The sequence below is a fragment of the Oreochromis niloticus genome, linkage group LG6 (assembly GCF_001858045.2).
Source record: "Oreochromis niloticus isolate F11D_XX linkage group LG6, O_niloticus_UMD_NMBU, whole genome shotgun sequence".
Taxonomy (NCBI): Eukaryota; Metazoa; Chordata; class Actinopteri; order Cichliformes; family Cichlidae; genus Oreochromis; species Oreochromis niloticus.
The window spans coordinates 23,738,727-23,756,864 of NC_031971.2; the positions used below are offsets into that span (position 1 = coordinate 23,738,727).

The following is an 18,138-nucleotide window of genomic DNA, read 5'->3' on the forward strand; positions in this document are numbered from 1 at the left end:
AAGCTCAAAACAAGACTTCTAAAAACAGCAGCAGGGCTGGAAGTGGCGCATCACTGCATTCAAAGACAACTTTGGAAGGGACAACGGCCAGTGTTAAATTGGGCATGGCTTTTAATTTTTGTTGTATAACTTTGTAATCTCAGCTCATATATATTAATGATGTATTCACATCATTGTTACTTTCAGCTCACGCAATCCATTTTGAACAATAAACTGATTTATTAATGTATCTTTTGTCATGAGCTGTTTTAAGGAGTCCTAAACTGTGATTTATTACATATGCTTCTAAGAAGAATGGAACTCATCACATCTCTGTGATCCATCTTATGTGAGGATGTGCTTCTCCAACACTTTGCTTTCTGCTGAGTTATCACAGTGCCTGCAGCAGAAAGCTAAGTATAGTGGCAACATGTCAGGTCTGCTGAGACACACTGCAGCTCCCTCATTAAGCAAACACATACACACTTACTAAATGCACAAACACATGCACATGCACTCAGGGAGGCAGACATACACCTGCACACATATAGACAAACATCAGCACACAGAGAGTCTTAAACACACACATACACACACACACATACACACACACAAACCCCCCACTCCCACCCACCAGTGGTTAATTATCTAGCTTTGATTGCGGGCATGTTCGTCTCACATTGTTAATTAGAACTGTGAACACTTCATTAATTAGACCAGGACAGTCCTCAAGGAGTGTGTGTGGTGTGCGGGTGTGTGTCTGTGTGTTCTCACCAGTTTATATCGCTGCATGGGGATCCTGCTGGTGTCGATGGGACTCCTCTTGGATTCATTGCTGAACCTCGCCTCTGGCAGTGCTACTGCACACATCACGTGAGCCCATCTATACACACATATACACACAAACAAATTAATACATTGTGATGATTAAGATACCCAGACAATTCATTTGGCTGAGCTCTGGAGATGAGGGATAAGTGTGCAGAGCTAATCGCAGAACAAAAGCTTGTCTCACTTGTCGTTTTGGGTTTTCTTTAGAGCGCCACCTCTGAGGTTACAGAGACAGCATTCCTGGGAAAAGAGAAAAATGAGTGAGAAAGACGAAACAAAGATATTTTTCTTCTAGTCACCAAAATCTATACACGTGCCACAGAGGAAGATATTTCTGCTTATTAAATAGTCAGAAAGAAGAAGAAATTAGTTATCTCTTTATTGTATACAGTGATCACACTGCCATGTGTCAACTACCACATATGAATGTGGTCATCTATATGCTTAAGATATTACTGACTGTTCTGACTGGGTGAGCCATCATCATCAGTTATAACGTATAATTATTTTAACACTAGTTCACATTAAAATTTCAGGATATCACTGCTATTTTCCTGATACACCATGGTCATACTTGAATCAAAGGTATAAAATTGTCTTACCGCTGTTAAGTTTCCCTCGGTACAGCGATCACATGACCATTGTTCACTGATGTCGTCTGCAGCAACACCGTAACAACCTAAAGTAAGAAAGGATGGATCAAAAATCTGTGGCAAAAATACTCACTGACTCCTCAAATGCTATTAAACTGTTGTTTCAATGGGCCGGGAGAAAAACAGCAGACTTGACAGTAAATGGCAAGATAATTTTATGTTATTAAGGAAAAAAATGTCACAACAAAAGAAAGAGTTGGTGTACAATTCATCGTTGTTTACGAAGGCGTCCGTCTGTGTGGGTTTATCTCATATTAACGTGTGTCATAGCTCGCTGTCATTTTAGACACTTCACAGCAGCAACTTTGCTTTTTGGTCTGAGTCCTCGCATCCAAATGTTTTTCCAAAATAAAAAATGGCCTTGAACAGAAAAACACTGGAATCTCATTTAGTAAAACAAACGTGATCTTATTCAAAGCTGGCAGCTGATTACAATCCATGAGCTAGAGGCTTTAGACACGTAGGTTGGGAGGAATTTTTATTTGAAAAAACACACTTGAAGTCTGTATATGTGTGCATGTCACTATTCTTTTCCTGCATTATCCATCAGAAAACCAAAAATAAAATCTAAGCCCACCTCTGTTTCCTTTCCAGAGTTCAAATAACAGAACGGGCAGAAAGCTACATCAACGTGTACTTATTGTTGGGCCTCAAAACCGAACTTGTGGCTTTTTCATCAGTGTCAAATGACATACACTTCATCTCTAACTCCCACCCCACCAGACTTACAGACACACACAATAAATACATAACATCCTAGACCCAGCAGACTAAAAATATGGCAAAGTGAACATTAGTAAGAGTGACTCAAACTGACTGAAAGCTGCACATACTGCTCTCTAAGTCTTTTAAAAGTAGCTGTGTGTGTGTGTGTGTGTGTGTGTGCGCGCACGCACGCACGCGTGCGTAAGGCCGGCTGGAGGCTTAAGATATCGAAATGTGCATGATTGGGACAGAGATCCGTGTGAATGAGGGATTACGACAATGCACAATGTATCGTGTCTGAGTAGCTTGGAAAAGAAAAGCTCTAGGGATTTTTTTTTTTCCCTTTTTTAAGAGAATGTGTGAGAGCTTGTTACTGGCTTGGGGATTCTGAACAGGAACTGTGTGTGGCGAAAACAGAGGATTCACCCCCAGTCTGACGAGGGAAATAAAATACTCCAAACCACAAAGAAAGGGGGGAGAAAGGGAAACAGAGAGAGGGTGGAACATACAGAAGAAATGAGTCAGGATTTAAACCCACTGACCCTCTAATAATGACATCAGTAACACAAGCACAACATGTGAAAACGAAGAAAGTCGCCTGGTGGTAAGTGGTAAACAGATGGCATGAAGTTTAAAAACTATACACATCAGTTTGTATCTTCTACCCCCCTCTCTCACACACAAACTCAAATATATGTGCTACTGTTGCCTTGTGCATACATACTTGCATGGACTTGCAAGCAACAGCTCTGGCAGTAGAGCAGAGGGGAGGTGCCATCTTCCTGCATCAGAGGGTTAGTGGGAGTAGGGGGGCAATTCTCCTCCCGAAAAGAAAAGCAGATCTCTGGGATCAGGGGCTTGCTTCTCCTAAACCCTCCACCATGAGGTGAGGGACCCTCCATTGGAGATGAAGATTGGGAGATGTCTTTAGCTACCATAGGCTTATTGTCCTCTGCTTTGTCTTCCGCCTAGGGGAGGAAGAGACTGTAACTTTCATGTATAAAAACCTCTGGCAGACTAAAAACTCAAAATTGTCTCTCCAGACTGAACTTTAATTACATTTAGAGCTGGAAATGTGCTGAAAAACTGTAAGCTGTAATTATCAGTAAAGTGGTTGGATAAAAATCACAGACATATGAGCTCAACACAGGATAAGAATCACTGACCAGTGCAATATTGAAACAACCTCTACTTAGAGTAGCAAAAATGCTAGCCAAATAAGGCAAATGATGTATACACAGAATGAAATGTGATCTTTCAACATTCTCAAGAGAGGAAAGTTGCAATGCGCACTCAATTTACACCAGTGGAACTGTGCATTTTAAAGACAATCATCTCCCAATTTGTGCTGACCTCCCCTTTACCTGATAGTAGGGCATGAAGAGTGTGCACACTGCACAGTATGGCTGCATGGTGGCTGCATGAGCATTGTACTCCCTCTCTGTTGAGAAGCAGCTCTTTTTGTTCTGCCACAGGTAGACAAGCGGCTTTGCCCACGCTTCCATTTCCTGCCCCTCTTCTTCTGCCAAGCTTACTTCAGGTGGCTCTAAATTGAGACAAAATAAAGCCTTACTGACACTGTAATCACTCATCTATTCAAATGGTGGTTTCTTTTACTGGGGCGCGGACAATGATTCATGCAATTCCAACCACGAATCTCTTGCCTGGTAGTTTGTTAATTAAGCCTTTTCTGAATGTGAAATAATCATCTGGCCAGAATATCAAAAAACACAACACAAAACACAAAATTGCTCTCACAAAGTGAATTCTGCAGCATTTTCTGCACAGAATCGCTGCAGAAGTCAGAGCTAATCCAGCCGCTGTGGTGACAATTTCCTCCAGTGACTTGAAAAACATTTTCACGGAATAGACGCCTGTCAGCTTCCAAAATTGCCCAAAAATAATTAAGCACTCTCATGATCATAAAACAGGCTTCTCACAGCCATGGTCATTTCTTACTCGCGGATAAACAACTACAACGGCTGCTGAATTATTCATCCTTTCTCACAACTACAGAGATGATAAATGTGACTGTGTGTGTATATGCACATTAGTGGTTGTTAATGGAGCCCCCACCTACCCCCACCCAAAACCCCACCCCATTAAAACCATGAAAACAAATAGAATATCTATCACTAGATCATTTTACTGTGGTAGGCCCAAGAATTAAATGTGTTTGGTTTATGTGTGCATTGACGTCAAAAGAATCATTTCGGAGGGACATAAAATTTGAAAAATGAGGAGGGGAAGTATGGACCACAGGGTGGAATGGCTCACTGTGGGAAAACACAAATTTTACCTGAGTGTACTTTATATTTGTCAAGACTGTTGCTCATGCTGCTAACAGAGTCCGTTCTATTACTTCTGAGTATATTGTGTTAGAAATACAAACTTTTACAAAGAATGCGTTTTTGTTTTTGGACTACAAAGCGGATTAATATCTAAATGTTGTGATGATTGCATTCTTGTTTTACTCCAGTGCAACCAAAAAGAAGTCTAACGATCGTGGGTTCTGGCCCGGTGCCACCCACCATGCAGTACTAACCACAACAGGAAATGTCCCTGGGTTTTTTATTGAAATAAGCTTGACTCTTGGCTTATACTGTGTGCATGTGTTGCTGTCTAAATGTCTTTTTTAAGCTCAACCATAGCAATAGCTTTCATTGAACTGTGTTAACTGTATATATGTGTGTGTTTTTTCAGTGTGCCCACCGTCGTCACTGGCGACCTGTTGTTTGACAGCAGTTGGTACAGCCCTTGCGGTGGGTTTCCTGAGTGGGTGACGCCAGCTCTTAGTGGTCCTCTTCATTGACAGGGCAGGATACTGGCATAGACAGGGATTGATTGAAGGTGTTAACTTTTTTTTTTTCATTTCTGTAATGTGTAAACTATTATAATTGACTATTTAAAAAAAAAACAAAAAAAACACTCACAGCACAAACCTCCCCAGGCTCCAGGCCTGATTCATTGCACTCATAATTATTTGTATCATTTATTTCTTCTTCTTCTTCATCATCATCATCATCGTCGTCATCAGAGGAGTCACTACTGCTCTCTTCCTTGGCACTGTGCTGCTCTGCCTCATCGCCATCAGATCCTCCTTCTTCCATATCAGACACCCTATCCCGTTCTCCATCTCCTGTTCCGAGAGGTGAAACAGCAGTATCCGAATGGAGTCTCTCCTCAGCTTCCCTTTGTCTCCCCAGCTCCCTGCACAGGGACAGCGCGTCAGCCCCATCTGCATCATCTCTTTGCAATTCATACTCTCCACAAAGCCCCAAAGGCTCCATAGCACCAACTGAAACTAGAGAAGTGGGCTCGAGTTGAGCCCAGGTGAGAGGCCCACTTTCTCCTTCCTGGTTTTCTGACTCACGTAGTTCTTGTTCAGGGTTTTCCAGGTCAGTGACCTCTTTGCACTGAGGTTCAGTCCACATGGTGTAAGGTAGAGGGTCGTGGGTAAAGTCAGAAGGGAGCTCTGGGTGCAGACTTTGGATAAGGACTGCAGGATTTTGGGAATTAAAGTTTTTCCAGATGCTACTGGAGAATGTTTTAGGCTCTGTGTATGGGTGCTGGGGTGTACAAAAGGAAGAGGAGTATGTAGTGTGATGCTGTAGTTGTAATGCTGAGTGGCTGTCACTTTGAGTGCATAATGGAGGGGCAGGGGCTGGGATGTTTTTGTTCGAGGTACTGAATCCGCCTTCTCTTTGAAATGGATCTTTGGAGTTATCTTTATTTGCAAACTCTTGTAAGTTGGGTTTCTGCTCTCTTTGAGGTGCAGTGCTCTGAACAAGCAGCCCAAGGGAGGCATCGCTCGGTCCAGTAAGATTTTCCAGCTTTGCGTGATCCTTGTCGGCAGCAACTGCAGGCATTATCATCATTTCATGGACACCACCAGATGTTATTTTGTGCATACCACTGGCAGTTAAATGAGCCGTTTTTCCTTCTGAACCAGACACCGCTGCCCCTTCGCAATTATATGGGGAATTTAAATGCCAGTTGTTGGCATGTTCTCCTGTATGAAGTTCTGCTGACATCATTAAATCAGCCTCTTTCTCTTCTTGTCTGGCTCCATGTGAGGATGAAGAGCCAGTTGGCATCTCCCTCTGAAGCACAGGTGCAATCTGGTGACTACACGATCGAGATTTTGAAAAATCAGTCAGGCCATCATCAGCAGGCGTTAGCGAGGGCATCTCTTGGGTCAGTACAGGTGGCAAAGGGCAAATTCCAACCTTATCTGCAGGCTCCGGAGTGAGTTGTGGCATATCCACTGCATTCCTCTGCAGGAGAGGGGGAGGAAGATTTTCCTCAGTGTTGCTTTTGAAAATGCGATTGTGTGTAGAAGGGGAGCTACATGATGTGCAGCTACCCCCCTCTACTGGCTCACTTTTTAGATCATAAAGTGCTTCTGTAGTGGAGTGTGGATTGATAGGCTTCGAATCAACAACTGCGTCCGTTCTCTCTGCTTTAAAGCTGTTGTTAGCGTAACTTTCTGTACCCGTGTCCATGCTGCAATCAGTGTTGAATATTTCACTTAAAGTGTCTTCTCTACATACTGAAGCAGATGTGTGAGCTTTAGAAACAGGGGAACACAAGTTCACCACAGTCTCATCAGAAGTGCTTGTGTGGGAAGTTGAGTTGTGTTCACTGGCTTCCACGGGAGGCATCCTGATTGAGCAGTCTTTATGAGATGAGAGGTCTCTTTGTTCAGAAGAGGGACACCTTGGCTCGTTAATTCCTGGATCCGCCTGAGTAGCCTCAGGCCTTTGTCTGAGACTTTCAGCAGTTCTGCTTGTGAGACCTGGCCCTGAGAGGTATTGTGGGTCAATATGAGTGTCTGTTTCTGCCTTAAGGTCATCCTTCAAAGGTGAGGCAGGGGGGCTGTCGTGAGAGTCATGAGAGTGCTCTTTAGAAACCCCCAAACTTTTACTCTCTACACGATTTACCTTGACCACACACATCTGTCTGCAAGGACCTGTTGAGAATAAAAGAATTGCTGGCTAAAAAATGAAAAACAGTCACTGCCGAAAGTTTTTACAGACCTCACATGAAGGAGTTTACAAATATAAGAAACCAGAAACACAGACAGCTATGTACATAAAGAAATTAAAGTAATATCTCAAATATTTTCTTTATCATCTGTCAGGTTCTTACCAGAGAGCTGAACAGAGTTTTGACTCTGGTTGTGCTTTGACTCGGCTTCCTTTTTCTTCTCTTTCTGCTCTCTTTTGCTGGTTGTCCCAGCCACAGACCTTCGCACCTTCGGGCCGGGGGGACCTGCCGAACTTTTCCTCTTGCTTTTCAGCGCTGAGGAGCCATCCAGGTCAACGGGCTCTTCTGTGGTCCTGAGGCGCTTGGAGCGCATACGAGAGTGGCTGCTGTCAGAAGTTAAAGAGATCAAAGAAGATTAAAACTCAAAACTGAATGAAACCGAAAAGCAATGAAAGCATTAAAAGCAAATGTAGAAAGATGTGCCTTTTGAGATAAGGGCAAATACTTCTAGCCACAAATATCAGATCACCAGTGACTGCACCAAAGCCACCAGTTGTTAAATTATCACAATTATCACAGAGAGTGCATATATGCACTCTCTCTTTCCTACTCCAAATGAAATGCCCACTACCACCATTAACCCTACTCGATGTAATAATGTGCCACAAGCTGTTTACGCATGAATTCAAGAGGACAATATTGGGCGAAGAATATTGGGACATTGTCTGAAATTGTCAGCCGCATTATCACTTCTGAAAATAGCCCATTTGGCTAAGACGAGGGTGTAGCATGGATAGTATTTGCAGCAGGCAGGACACACGCCACCGACTTTCTCGCTGTGAATGCTATCTGACATATATACAATCAGACATTACACGGACTTTCTACTACAAAGCTGGAATGTTAGAAACTCACGTGTACTTCCTGTTTTTATATCTAGAAAAGTTCAGGTTTTCAGTGAAGGTGTAAAAAAATAACTAAAGAAAAGAGAAGAAACATTGCATGAATATAAACAAAGTACCCTTTGTTTCCAGAATTGGTCTTGCGGCGCCTCTGCAACCAGCTCTGCAGCTCTGGTGTTGTACTGGGAGTGGCAAGTGTGTGGTCAATAAACGTTGAATCTTTACCCAGCATCCAGTTAGCATATCTGTCAGGCTGAAAACGCTTCACAAAAGGCTCCATTGATATCTTTACCATGTCTTTGCTACACGTGCACTACAAGAGGAAAAAAAGATGAGATCTCAGACTCAAGGCTAAACGGCAAGATATTCATTTTTTGTGATGATCTTTGACTGAATTAAGTTGTTACCTGTGTAGCAACCTTTCCATAGTCTATCCAACGTAAAGTGGCAAAGTTGGTCGACTCTGCGCAGTTGAATCCATGATTGAACCCAGCATGGTAACCGTAAGGGAAGGTGATCATAAACTCTCCGGCTTCCTGAGTAATCTGGCAATTTGTCATATAAGAAGGAAAGAAAGAGGAGCAAAAGATTGGTTTATAGGTGTGTATGTGAGTGATCGACCTTTAAATGTCCTCGTGGTTTTCAAAAAGATATTAATACAGAAAAGAAATGACAAGTTTAAAATAAACCACTGAGGATTTCTGCAACCAATAAAAATTAACACTGCCTATTTTATAAGCAGGAAAAGCTGTCTTCACACAGGTGGTAAATAAAGGAACTAAGACTGAGAGTAATTCCTCAAAGGGACTGAGAACCTACCTTATCAAAGGGAATACCATACTTCTTCAGTACAGAAGGGGAGATTAGAGTCATCTTATGACGAAGGAAAGCTTCACAACCCTTGATGCTACTGGGAAAAAAACCTGACAGAAACACACACATACACAAAGACACAAAAAAACCCATTAGAGAGACTTAATCTGTCAGAGAGAAATAAAAAAAAAAAAAACAGGTGAATAAAAAAGCCGAACCGAAAAGCTGTGTGAGAAGTGGCCTATTACCGACTGCTACATTTTAAATATTTATCGAGTAGAGTGACATTTTTTTCCATTATGGAAACCAAAGATTATTTCAATTATTAGCTTATCTTAAACATAATTACTTTCCCTGATGAATGGTGAAAGAAATACAGCAGTATTCAGTTTAGAATGAATGCAACTACAGCCAGAAAAAAACCCCTAAAACATTGCACTTAAACAACAGTCAGCAATTAATTTTATATCTGTCAATTCGTTAATGCATTGTGCAATCACTTCAGTACCATCTATCCTACAGAAAGAACTGCAATTATTTAAGTGTTTTTTTTACAATTTAGCATAGTGGAGTGGACTCTCATATATGAGAAATTGGAAATGGCTGTCTGTAACAAAATTATTTTGGGTCATAAACCACTTTTGGATTTGCAGTTTCATGTGCAAACCATGGCTGTAATGTGCAAATACTAAATGACACAGTTTCTCTTAGTAAAGCTGTTCCAGCTGCAAAACAAACAAATGCAATACATTCTACTAAAAGACACAGTTTTGCGTAGCTTTACTAACGTCCATGAAAATGCTGTGTGGAGGTGTCTTGGGGATAGCAGGCTTTAATGGAACAATAAGACAAAAAGATCTCTGTCTCTGTTCATCTAGTCAAAAAAGAAGATCATTGCAGCAACCAGTGCATTGTTTACAGTGGTCTATATATTCTGACAAAGCAAAGATGGTAAACTAGACAATGACTTCAAGTTTAATTATTCAGACACCATTCCAGCAGAAAAAAAAAAGATTAACATTTAGCTCATCTGATTTGTAAGGGTGACCTTAATATATACAATACAATCCAGGATACAATCCAGCTTTATAAGTCGCTGAGACCCCAAGCAACATCAGTACTCTCAACAATTTATGAAATAGATAAAGTGAGATATGCAGACAAAGAAAAACATAACAAAAACCATCAGTAATAATAATTGGTAACTAATATTAAGTCATTTAAATGCCATACTGAAACCGAAATGTATAGACATGGACATACGGCTAAACCAAATATTGTGTGGTTTTTCATTAAAACTAGGTGCTGATACAAAAAAGTGCATTTGATTGGTTGGATTGGTTCAGAGATTTGTTTGAATGTCTTGATGTGACACATGAATAAACACAAAAACAAATGTAGGACATGAGTATCTATCAGCAGCTTTCATTTTGTAATACAGCTTTCAGTTTAAAGGAGGCTGGAGAACCCTGATCTATATGTATTTGTCTTTCTTCTCAAATTAGTTGTTTTTCAACTTACTGAGTGACCGAATCGGCATTTCAACTGCATTTTACATCTAATTTACATGGGCTTATGTGTTTATGGATTTGTCAGGTTACATCTCTTTGCAGCCAGAGTTCATTAGCATGCTACATCTAGGTTGTTCTCTCGAGCGCACTCAGATTAATTATGAGATGGATGTTGTTGTTTAATGCAGACCTGCCTCTGTATGCTGTGATCACGATTCAATATTTGTTAAATTACCCAACCCAACTCCTTTTAATCTTTTACCTGTAGCCAGGCGCTCCAGTCTCTTCCCATGCTCGGGGGGGATGGCATACCTGTTAAAGACAGAGATATGGAGCAGAGAGTTATTTTTGACTGTGTATGAACATGCTCTGTTAATTATGTCTACAGGGCACCATGTGCTGACAGTTGCAAACAAACTTTCAATGAGCATTTGCAGTTTCAAGACTGCCATCAAGTGGTGGGACAAGTGAAAAACTTCAGAAAGGTGGATCAAGCTTTTAAAACACTGCGCTGTTATTTTATATGTAATCTTAACAACATACAGCATTATGCTATCATTAATCACCCACCTGTGCTCACACTCCTTTACAATTACCCATATTTTTCCAGAATATGTGACCATTTAAGGTTTGGTCTTCATACTATATTAAATCTTAGCCACTATAATATTTCAAAATTCAAGCCCAGTTATGTGTCCGATAAGGACACAGTAACCATCGCTGATTGCTGCTGAGTTATGAGTTTGCAGAATTTCAAGATGACCTTATTCTGCGTCTTCTCGTTCATGCTGCTGATGCAATCTGAATATATAATCTTCCCAAACTTCCCAGCAAGAAATCCATGAAGCGTGACAAGATTCCCTCTAGGTTTGACTAGGCATTCCATTTGACTAGTACCATCCGCCCTCAGGTGTGTGGAATTTCTATCATCATACCACCTGTCAGTTTAACACGGCAGTGAGAGACAGGGTGAGAAAAGGAAGCAAACCTCAGGTAGAGGTGACACGGGGAGTTTGGGAGAGGAGGGGGAGGGTATACGGGATTGAGAAGAGGTGAGAGAAGTGCATCTTTTAAGCTGCTCCCCTCCAGGGACAAGATGTCAACACATCAGTGAGATGAAAGAGTCTACGTCAGTGAGTGTGTGTGTGTATGAGAGAGTACTAGATGATAAGGGTATGCATGTGTGTGGGTATTCGGTACACCAGGCTGCTCTTTGTGAGTGTGTATGACTGTTTCTGTGTGTCTGGCTGTGACACTGATCCCTGTGGGGTTGCAGGGCTCACTGCTCTAATGAGCAAAACTCCCTCCAGGGCAAGAGAGAGAAATGGAACAACCAAGCTGACAAAGAAATGAAAAGCAAACTTCATTCTGATCTACCTGCATTTCCACTTCTTCTTTACCTTTATTACTCTAGTCCTAACCTCCTAATGACTAAGCTCTGATAATTCCGTTCACAAATACCAATCAGACCTGTGCAATAGGCACTCTGTGATGGATCATGATACCTTTCACTGTGGTCAATAAAGTACGTTCTCTAAAATGCGAAGAAGATAGTTTGACAAATTGAAAAAAAGAAAAATCTGTTCATTAAGCTGGCTCAATGAAAGAGTAACAACAGAGAAAATTCCAGTAATTATATCCCCAGACCCCAATTAATCTGTAAGAAAAAAAAAATCAATGATGTTTGCTGGGATGCCACAGTTTCTAAGTATGAGACAAAACCCTCCAACACCACCACATGATCAGCACGGACGATTTGGAGCTCTAATTGTCCGTACTAATGCAGTTCCATTCAATTCAAGGACAATGAGAAATCTCAGGTTTAACAAACTACTACTGCTAAGAGTTTATGGTTTTGATCTGTGTTAAGCTTTTGTGCTAACTGTGTACCGTATTGATTGACTTGCTAAAATACTAAATTTCTCCTTGGTCTGTTGTACATACAGGAAAGACAGCTGCCGAGAAGTCAATTTAAATGCTTGCACCCGTGGAGAATAGCACAGCTGCCGCACATTCACTGCCTGCACATGTAGCCTAATTGCTTCATCTGTTGTTCCTTTGCAGCTCTCACCACTACTTAGAGACTCCTAACACTCATTTATTTCTTTGTGTGCCAAAAACAACCACAGGAAGAAACCTCTGGGGTCTCTATGCATTTGAATTGGCATGTAAATCAAATTAAACCTGTAACACTGTAAATACTTGCTATTTAAATCCACTTTGGACATGATAAAAGCTATTTTCCAGCTCTGATAGAAATGTAAAGGATATGCACCTCCTCTATACTTTCTCAGCCTTAAAATAGTCCCCGCTATGCCCTGTATTTGTTTATACATGTCACATAAAATTGTTTCTCTGATTACTCACAAATGCACAAAACTTGAGTTAACACTTTACCTTGCAAACAAAAAGTATAGACAATTATCTGCAAACACAGCCACTTTTTACTGGGACCAAACTCATTTAACATGATTTGAAGCTAAGAGGAAAACTTTCCTCTTTTTTGTGAATAGTATTTATAATAGTGTCCTCTAGCTTAAAGGAGAGACTTGTTAACAAAGTTAAAGTGTTTAATGTATTGTATTATTGCACTCCAGAATTCCCCTTTTCTTTGTGCACTTGGTTCCTCTACTGAAACCTAGAATTTGGCTTTCCAAACCATCTAGCCATCCACCTTCAATCACTTATCTGGGTTTGGGTTGGTGGGGTGAGCAGTCTAAGCAGAGAAGTCAAGACCCCGCTCTATCTGGACACAGCCTCCAGCTCATCCAAAGGGATGCTGAGATGATTCCAAGACAGTTGAGAGATATCATCTCTCCAACCAGTCCTGGGTCTGCCCCAGGGCCTCCTCCAGGTAGGAAGTGCCTGAAACACCTCGCCTGGAAAGCATTTGGGAGGTATCCCAATTAGATGCTTAAACCACCTCAACTGGCTCCTTTCCAGTGTGGAAGAGTAAAGACTCCAAGTTCCTCCTGAATGACCAAGTGTCCTCACCCTGTCTCGAAAGCAACCCAGCCACCACTCAAAGGAAGCTCAGTGTAACCATGAGGTCATCCTTTCGTCTCACAAGACAGCCTGTGGCCAAAAGTAAGGGTGGGAACAAAGATTGACTGGGGAAAAAAACTATTTGACTATTCTTTAATGATCAACGCCTTCTGTGCTCTGAACCTTGATTGCATTTATTATTTAAAGGACTTTGTTGTAATGCTTTTAAAGGGCTGTAGTCACCTTTAGCTTCACATTTCTCATTTTTGTCTAATTTGTCTGCCTGGTTAGTAGAAAAGAGAAAAAGGACTGATACAGTGTGTGAAACATTGTTAGATTAGACCTTCTTGCTGTAGGAGTCAAGATTATAACTCAGTGACTAATAGAAAACACAAAAATGATTCCATCTCCTACTAAATCACTCTTCCTTACTCACCAAGATTTGGGCTCTCCAAAGTGAAGGTAGTTGATGCTGTAAAGGTCCATATCCTCAGTGTGCCAGGAGAAGGTGGTCTTCCACATACCAAAGTATAGATATGGAGTGTTGACACCCTGAATGGAAACACCGCAGTCCTCCTCTATAACATCCAGGATAGAGTTCAGGTGGGCAATGTTCCACTCATCCACGTCCTAGAAAATGAGAAACAGGCTTTAGACCTGGGTTACAGATTGGTACTGCAGTTGATGATGGCATTTTAAATCCAATCACTATCAGCTCAGCTACACAAAGAGACAAGTGCGCTGTGCCGCTAAAGTGCTGCTCGACATGTTTTGACCTTCAGTTGTTCAAGCCAGCAATGAAGAAATGTTACCCAGGCTTCCAATCACTCTATATTAATAGAAACCACACTATTCACCGATTTTACTGGGGGTCAACAATGCAGTGCAAAACTGGAGGATTTGTAATGACTATTGAAGTCCCTGTGTACAAAATCCTTCTGATTACTTTCATTATTCTGTTGTATTTGTGTGCATGTAGAAATGTCAAACAGTTCCAATATTGATATACAGTAAAGTCTGTAAGTTGTTGGACAGTGACACGTTTAAAATGACAATTTTACCTTTGTACTCCACCACAGTGGATTTTAAATCAAGCAATCGAGATATGATCAAAGTGCAGACTTTCAGCTTTTATTTAACAAAACTATTTGCATGACCAAACTAGAAATTGCAGCTATTTTTATACATAGTACCTCATTTTTAAAGGCTCAGAACTAATCGGTGAAAAAAAACCTAACCATTGTTAAATATAAGGATTGGTTTTAACACTTGTCCAAAAATCCTTTGGAGTCAATCGTCACCAAATATGAATGATGTCCCATTTCTTTCCATTGCTTTTGCAGTATGCTTTGTCATTATCCACGTGGACTGTGAAGTGCTGCCTAGTCAGCTTTGCAGTATTTGCCAGAATCTGTTTCTTCCTTTCTCAATACTCTTCTCTACCCATCATTGTGGTAAAAGTTAATCTTGGTTTCATGTGTCCAAATGATTTTTCCAGGACTGTTCTGGCTATTTTAGATGTTTTCTGTCAAAGTTTAATCCAGACTTCTTGTTTTTGAGTGTAACCAGTGATTTGCACCTTGTTGTAACTCTCTGTACTTCCATTCATGAAGGTAGACTTTGACACTTGTTTCACAAGGCACTGAATACATGTTCCACACTCATTAAGTCCAAATATTATCTGCTTCATTCGTCATGAAATAACAAAGGAACAGGCCATGAACCTGATCATCAGTCAATTTAATTTTGCTATTATTTTGCTAATGATAAAACGAATTGTAAAAACTGAGCAGGGAATGTAATAAGAGAAAGCTAAACTAGAAAGGTTGGCTTTAGCATCAACATGCATGAAAAAAAAAAAAAGAGCAAAAACAGAGAGATGAAAGATCCATCTACCTCATCGTAGAGGCTGCCACTGACATCAGCACCATATATGGGTGAAACAAAAGTGAGGTTCTTCCAATACTTCCTCTCAAGGTCTTCATAATTCAGGTAGCGAGGCGTACAGTACCTGTGAGAAAAAGAAAGAAATTTCATTTGACATTAGACAGCGATCCTTGAAGTTGTACAAGTACTTTGCTGTGGTCTAAACCGGAGACGCAGAATCAGAGCCAATGAGACCAACACCAAAGCAACTTATTTCTACTCTTAACCACACTTTACACTTGGGTACGTGGACTTTGTTTTAATAATATTTGCTATGCTTGTGTTTTTTTTGCTAGATTTAGTAACCTATTTTTATTTTACTTTACTGATTGTGAGCTTCTTTACATCGTACTTACTTCTCTATTCAGTTTTTAACATAGTCTTTCATTTAAACATTTACCTTTTTTTAAAATTCACTTTTATTGTATTTTTGATTTTTAATTATTGACCGGCTTTTTGTATATTAAGCTTTTTACATTGCTTTCTATGGTATGTGTGTATTTTTTTAACATATTGAGCTTCTTTGTTTGATTCATGTATATTTACTGCTCTTTCCGTTTACTTGACCTCCTTTTTATGTAATTTTAACCTTATTACGCTTTCATTCATTTCATTTCATTCGATCATATTTGAGTTATTCTCCTTTATTCTATTTTGTTAATGGTCATGTTTAATACTGTTTTTGCCAGCTTGTGGTCAATTTCTCTTTATTAGTATAAGTATACAAAACCTTACAGGCCTTTTACAAAGGTTTGTAAATAGTCATAAACTCTGAAGAAATTTGGTTTTTTGCTGTGACAACATCAAAATGAAACATTTGTGTGAATTTAAGAACTCTTGCTCCTGATTATTAGAGTTAACGAAGCATGTAAACCAGCTAGCTAAAACTCACATGTCACTGTTGGCCAATCGTCTGAACTCCTGCACTGTCAGAGGTTTTTTCTGGATGTTGTATTGAATGAAGAGCCCTGATTGGCCGGCTACCATCTGCTGAATTGGAGCATCGATGACCAAATCATCTATGTCATCATAGGTGCGACGGGGCTTCCAGCCTTTAGGAGGAATTACCTGAAGGATAAACAGAGGAATCAAAAACAACGATGTAGGAAATGTATCTGTCCAAAACAAAAAGTCAGTTCCTTGTGCATTTACATATGTCACACTATACATCATTCTCCTTTTCCTTCTTTTGATTGACTAAATCCATCTTCGGTTCAAACTATGTATAAAATGTAAACCCACTCACTAAGATATAGTAACTATATGATAAGTTTAAAAAAATAGCTGTCCAAGGTCTGATTCAACTCACTACTTACCTTAGCCAGGCCTGCCCGATGTGCACCCTGAGACTCCATGTAAACCAGATACTTGTTGAAGTCCTTGAACTCTTCCATAGTGGGCCTGAAGGTCATAATCTTGCAGGTGGGGTTTGCAGCGGTATGCACCTCTGCTCCCGCCATCCTGCCACCTTACCAGGTAAAACCTGAGGAGAAAGAAAAACAGAAAATATTGATGATGTTCCAACATTAATGTGAATTTTGTATGAATTTTAAAATTCACATAAAAAGTATCTGTATCTGTCAAAATACTTTACCCCTATACTGTCTATGGTTAGTAAAAATGCAGGGTATTAGTTATTTAGAATGAATTTCAGGAGTAGAGCAACAAGGGGACAGATGGTTTTGCACCCCCCAGCACCAACTCTTGTTACAAATACAAAATACAATACAAAATGCCATTTAACAACTGTTCACCTCCCATTTCACTTTTTCCACACTCATCACAATGATATATAATTTCAAATAGCTTCATTATAGTTATAGTGTTAGAAATTCTTCAGTTTTTCTGACGACTGCAAAAAATACAAATCGCATTACTTGGAGATCTTGTGCTCATTAGCAGTTTTAACCCATTGGGTAACTGACTTGCGTGTAACTGACAGGTTCGCCACTAGATGGAGATAGAGATTCGACAAATGTGGATATGATCTATTGATCCTTGCTCATGCCAACAACCCTTTTCAGATTTTTGTCCCATCCACCCATCCCACTCCCAACTCTGAGGTTCCTGTGTATCCAGACAAAGGATCAACGGGTGAAGCTGTTGTGTTTGTTTGGCCTTATATTTCTTTATAAGGCTACTTCACTGCAATCTACATTACATGAGACCCAATTAGTGGCATGCGACCTAATTATGTAATAGGCAATCACAGGCTGGAACAAGTTTTCTGGGTTGAGAGATTAAAAATCCTTAAGCACAATGTTTACATCCTTACTCTTTGTCAGAGTGTTAAAACAATCGTTTTAAAACCCTGCATAACCTCCGTCTGGCATAATATATATATTGGGATAAATAAATATCTCCATTAAATCACAGCAGAATTGTATGTACGCATTAATAACACTGCCTGAACGCCTCTGGCTTTGCTGATCTTTGTTGTCTGCCAACAAGCTAACTAGCCAGCTAGCCTACGTTTTGTTAGGATGCCAAATAATGGCTGAACAAACAGCGCAGCTTGCTAGCTCGGCTGACTAGCTCGCTTATATTTAAATGATACCCACCGGCTTTAATTTAATGTGTGTTCGTGGGGCATTGCGGCTCAACAGTATTTGGTGCTAACAGTTAGAGAGGGCAAAGCATTTCTAACTGTTAAGTTAAGCCACCTATCGCGTTAGCTAACTTCTTACTGCACGAGTCAATGGGATTTAAATGCCCCTCACAAGAAGGCTGCACACAGGCCTGTAGCTACCCCCTTCGCCACTTTATGTAGTGCAGAACATTTCATCTAGCACTTCTCTACTGTTATTTCTTATGCAAGTTTAGCAACAGACCAACAAACAAAGC

At 40.4% G+C, this 18,138-nt stretch overlaps 1 protein-coding gene across 7 annotated transcripts in view; it reads right to left on the minus strand.

Annotated features, from left to right (window-relative positions):
• kdm4c (lysine (K)-specific demethylase 4C) overlaps nucleotides 1-18,138 on the minus strand; it is a 30,854-nt gene that overhangs the window by 12,275 nt on the left and 441 nt on the right. For 3 of the 7 annotated variants that reach the window (XM_005456808.2, XM_005456809.2, XM_005456806.2), the window contains exons 2-17: nucleotides 16,611-16,777; nucleotides 16,187-16,362; nucleotides 15,265-15,379; nucleotides 13,805-13,998; nucleotides 10,646-10,695; nucleotides 8,879-8,982; nucleotides 8,467-8,604; nucleotides 8,179-8,372; nucleotides 7,320-7,543; nucleotides 5,102-7,140; nucleotides 4,881-4,992; nucleotides 3,533-3,714; nucleotides 2,893-3,136; nucleotides 1,413-1,489; nucleotides 995-1,050; nucleotides 754-862 (exon numbers count right to left, since the gene is read on the minus strand). In XM_005456808.2, the coding sequence (XP_005456865.1) occupies nucleotides 754-862; nucleotides 995-1,050; nucleotides 1,413-1,489; nucleotides 2,893-3,136; nucleotides 3,533-3,714; nucleotides 4,881-4,992; nucleotides 5,102-7,140; nucleotides 7,320-7,543; nucleotides 8,179-8,372; nucleotides 8,467-8,604; nucleotides 8,879-8,982; nucleotides 10,646-10,695; nucleotides 13,805-13,998; nucleotides 15,265-15,379; nucleotides 16,187-16,362; nucleotides 16,611-16,754 (4,158 nt within the window). In that variant the 5' untranslated portion in view covers nucleotides 16,755-16,777. Of the gene's footprint in view, nucleotides 1-753; nucleotides 863-994; nucleotides 1,051-1,412; nucleotides 1,490-2,892; nucleotides 3,137-3,532; nucleotides 3,715-4,880; nucleotides 4,993-5,101; nucleotides 7,141-7,319; nucleotides 7,544-8,178; nucleotides 8,373-8,466; nucleotides 8,605-8,878; nucleotides 8,983-10,645; nucleotides 10,696-13,804; nucleotides 13,999-15,264; nucleotides 15,380-16,186; nucleotides 16,363-16,610; nucleotides 16,778-18,138 lie in introns of those variants that run through there. The other 4 variants (XM_005456807.2, XM_025907761.1, XR_003220391.1 and 1 more) reach the window with 4 other exon arrangements.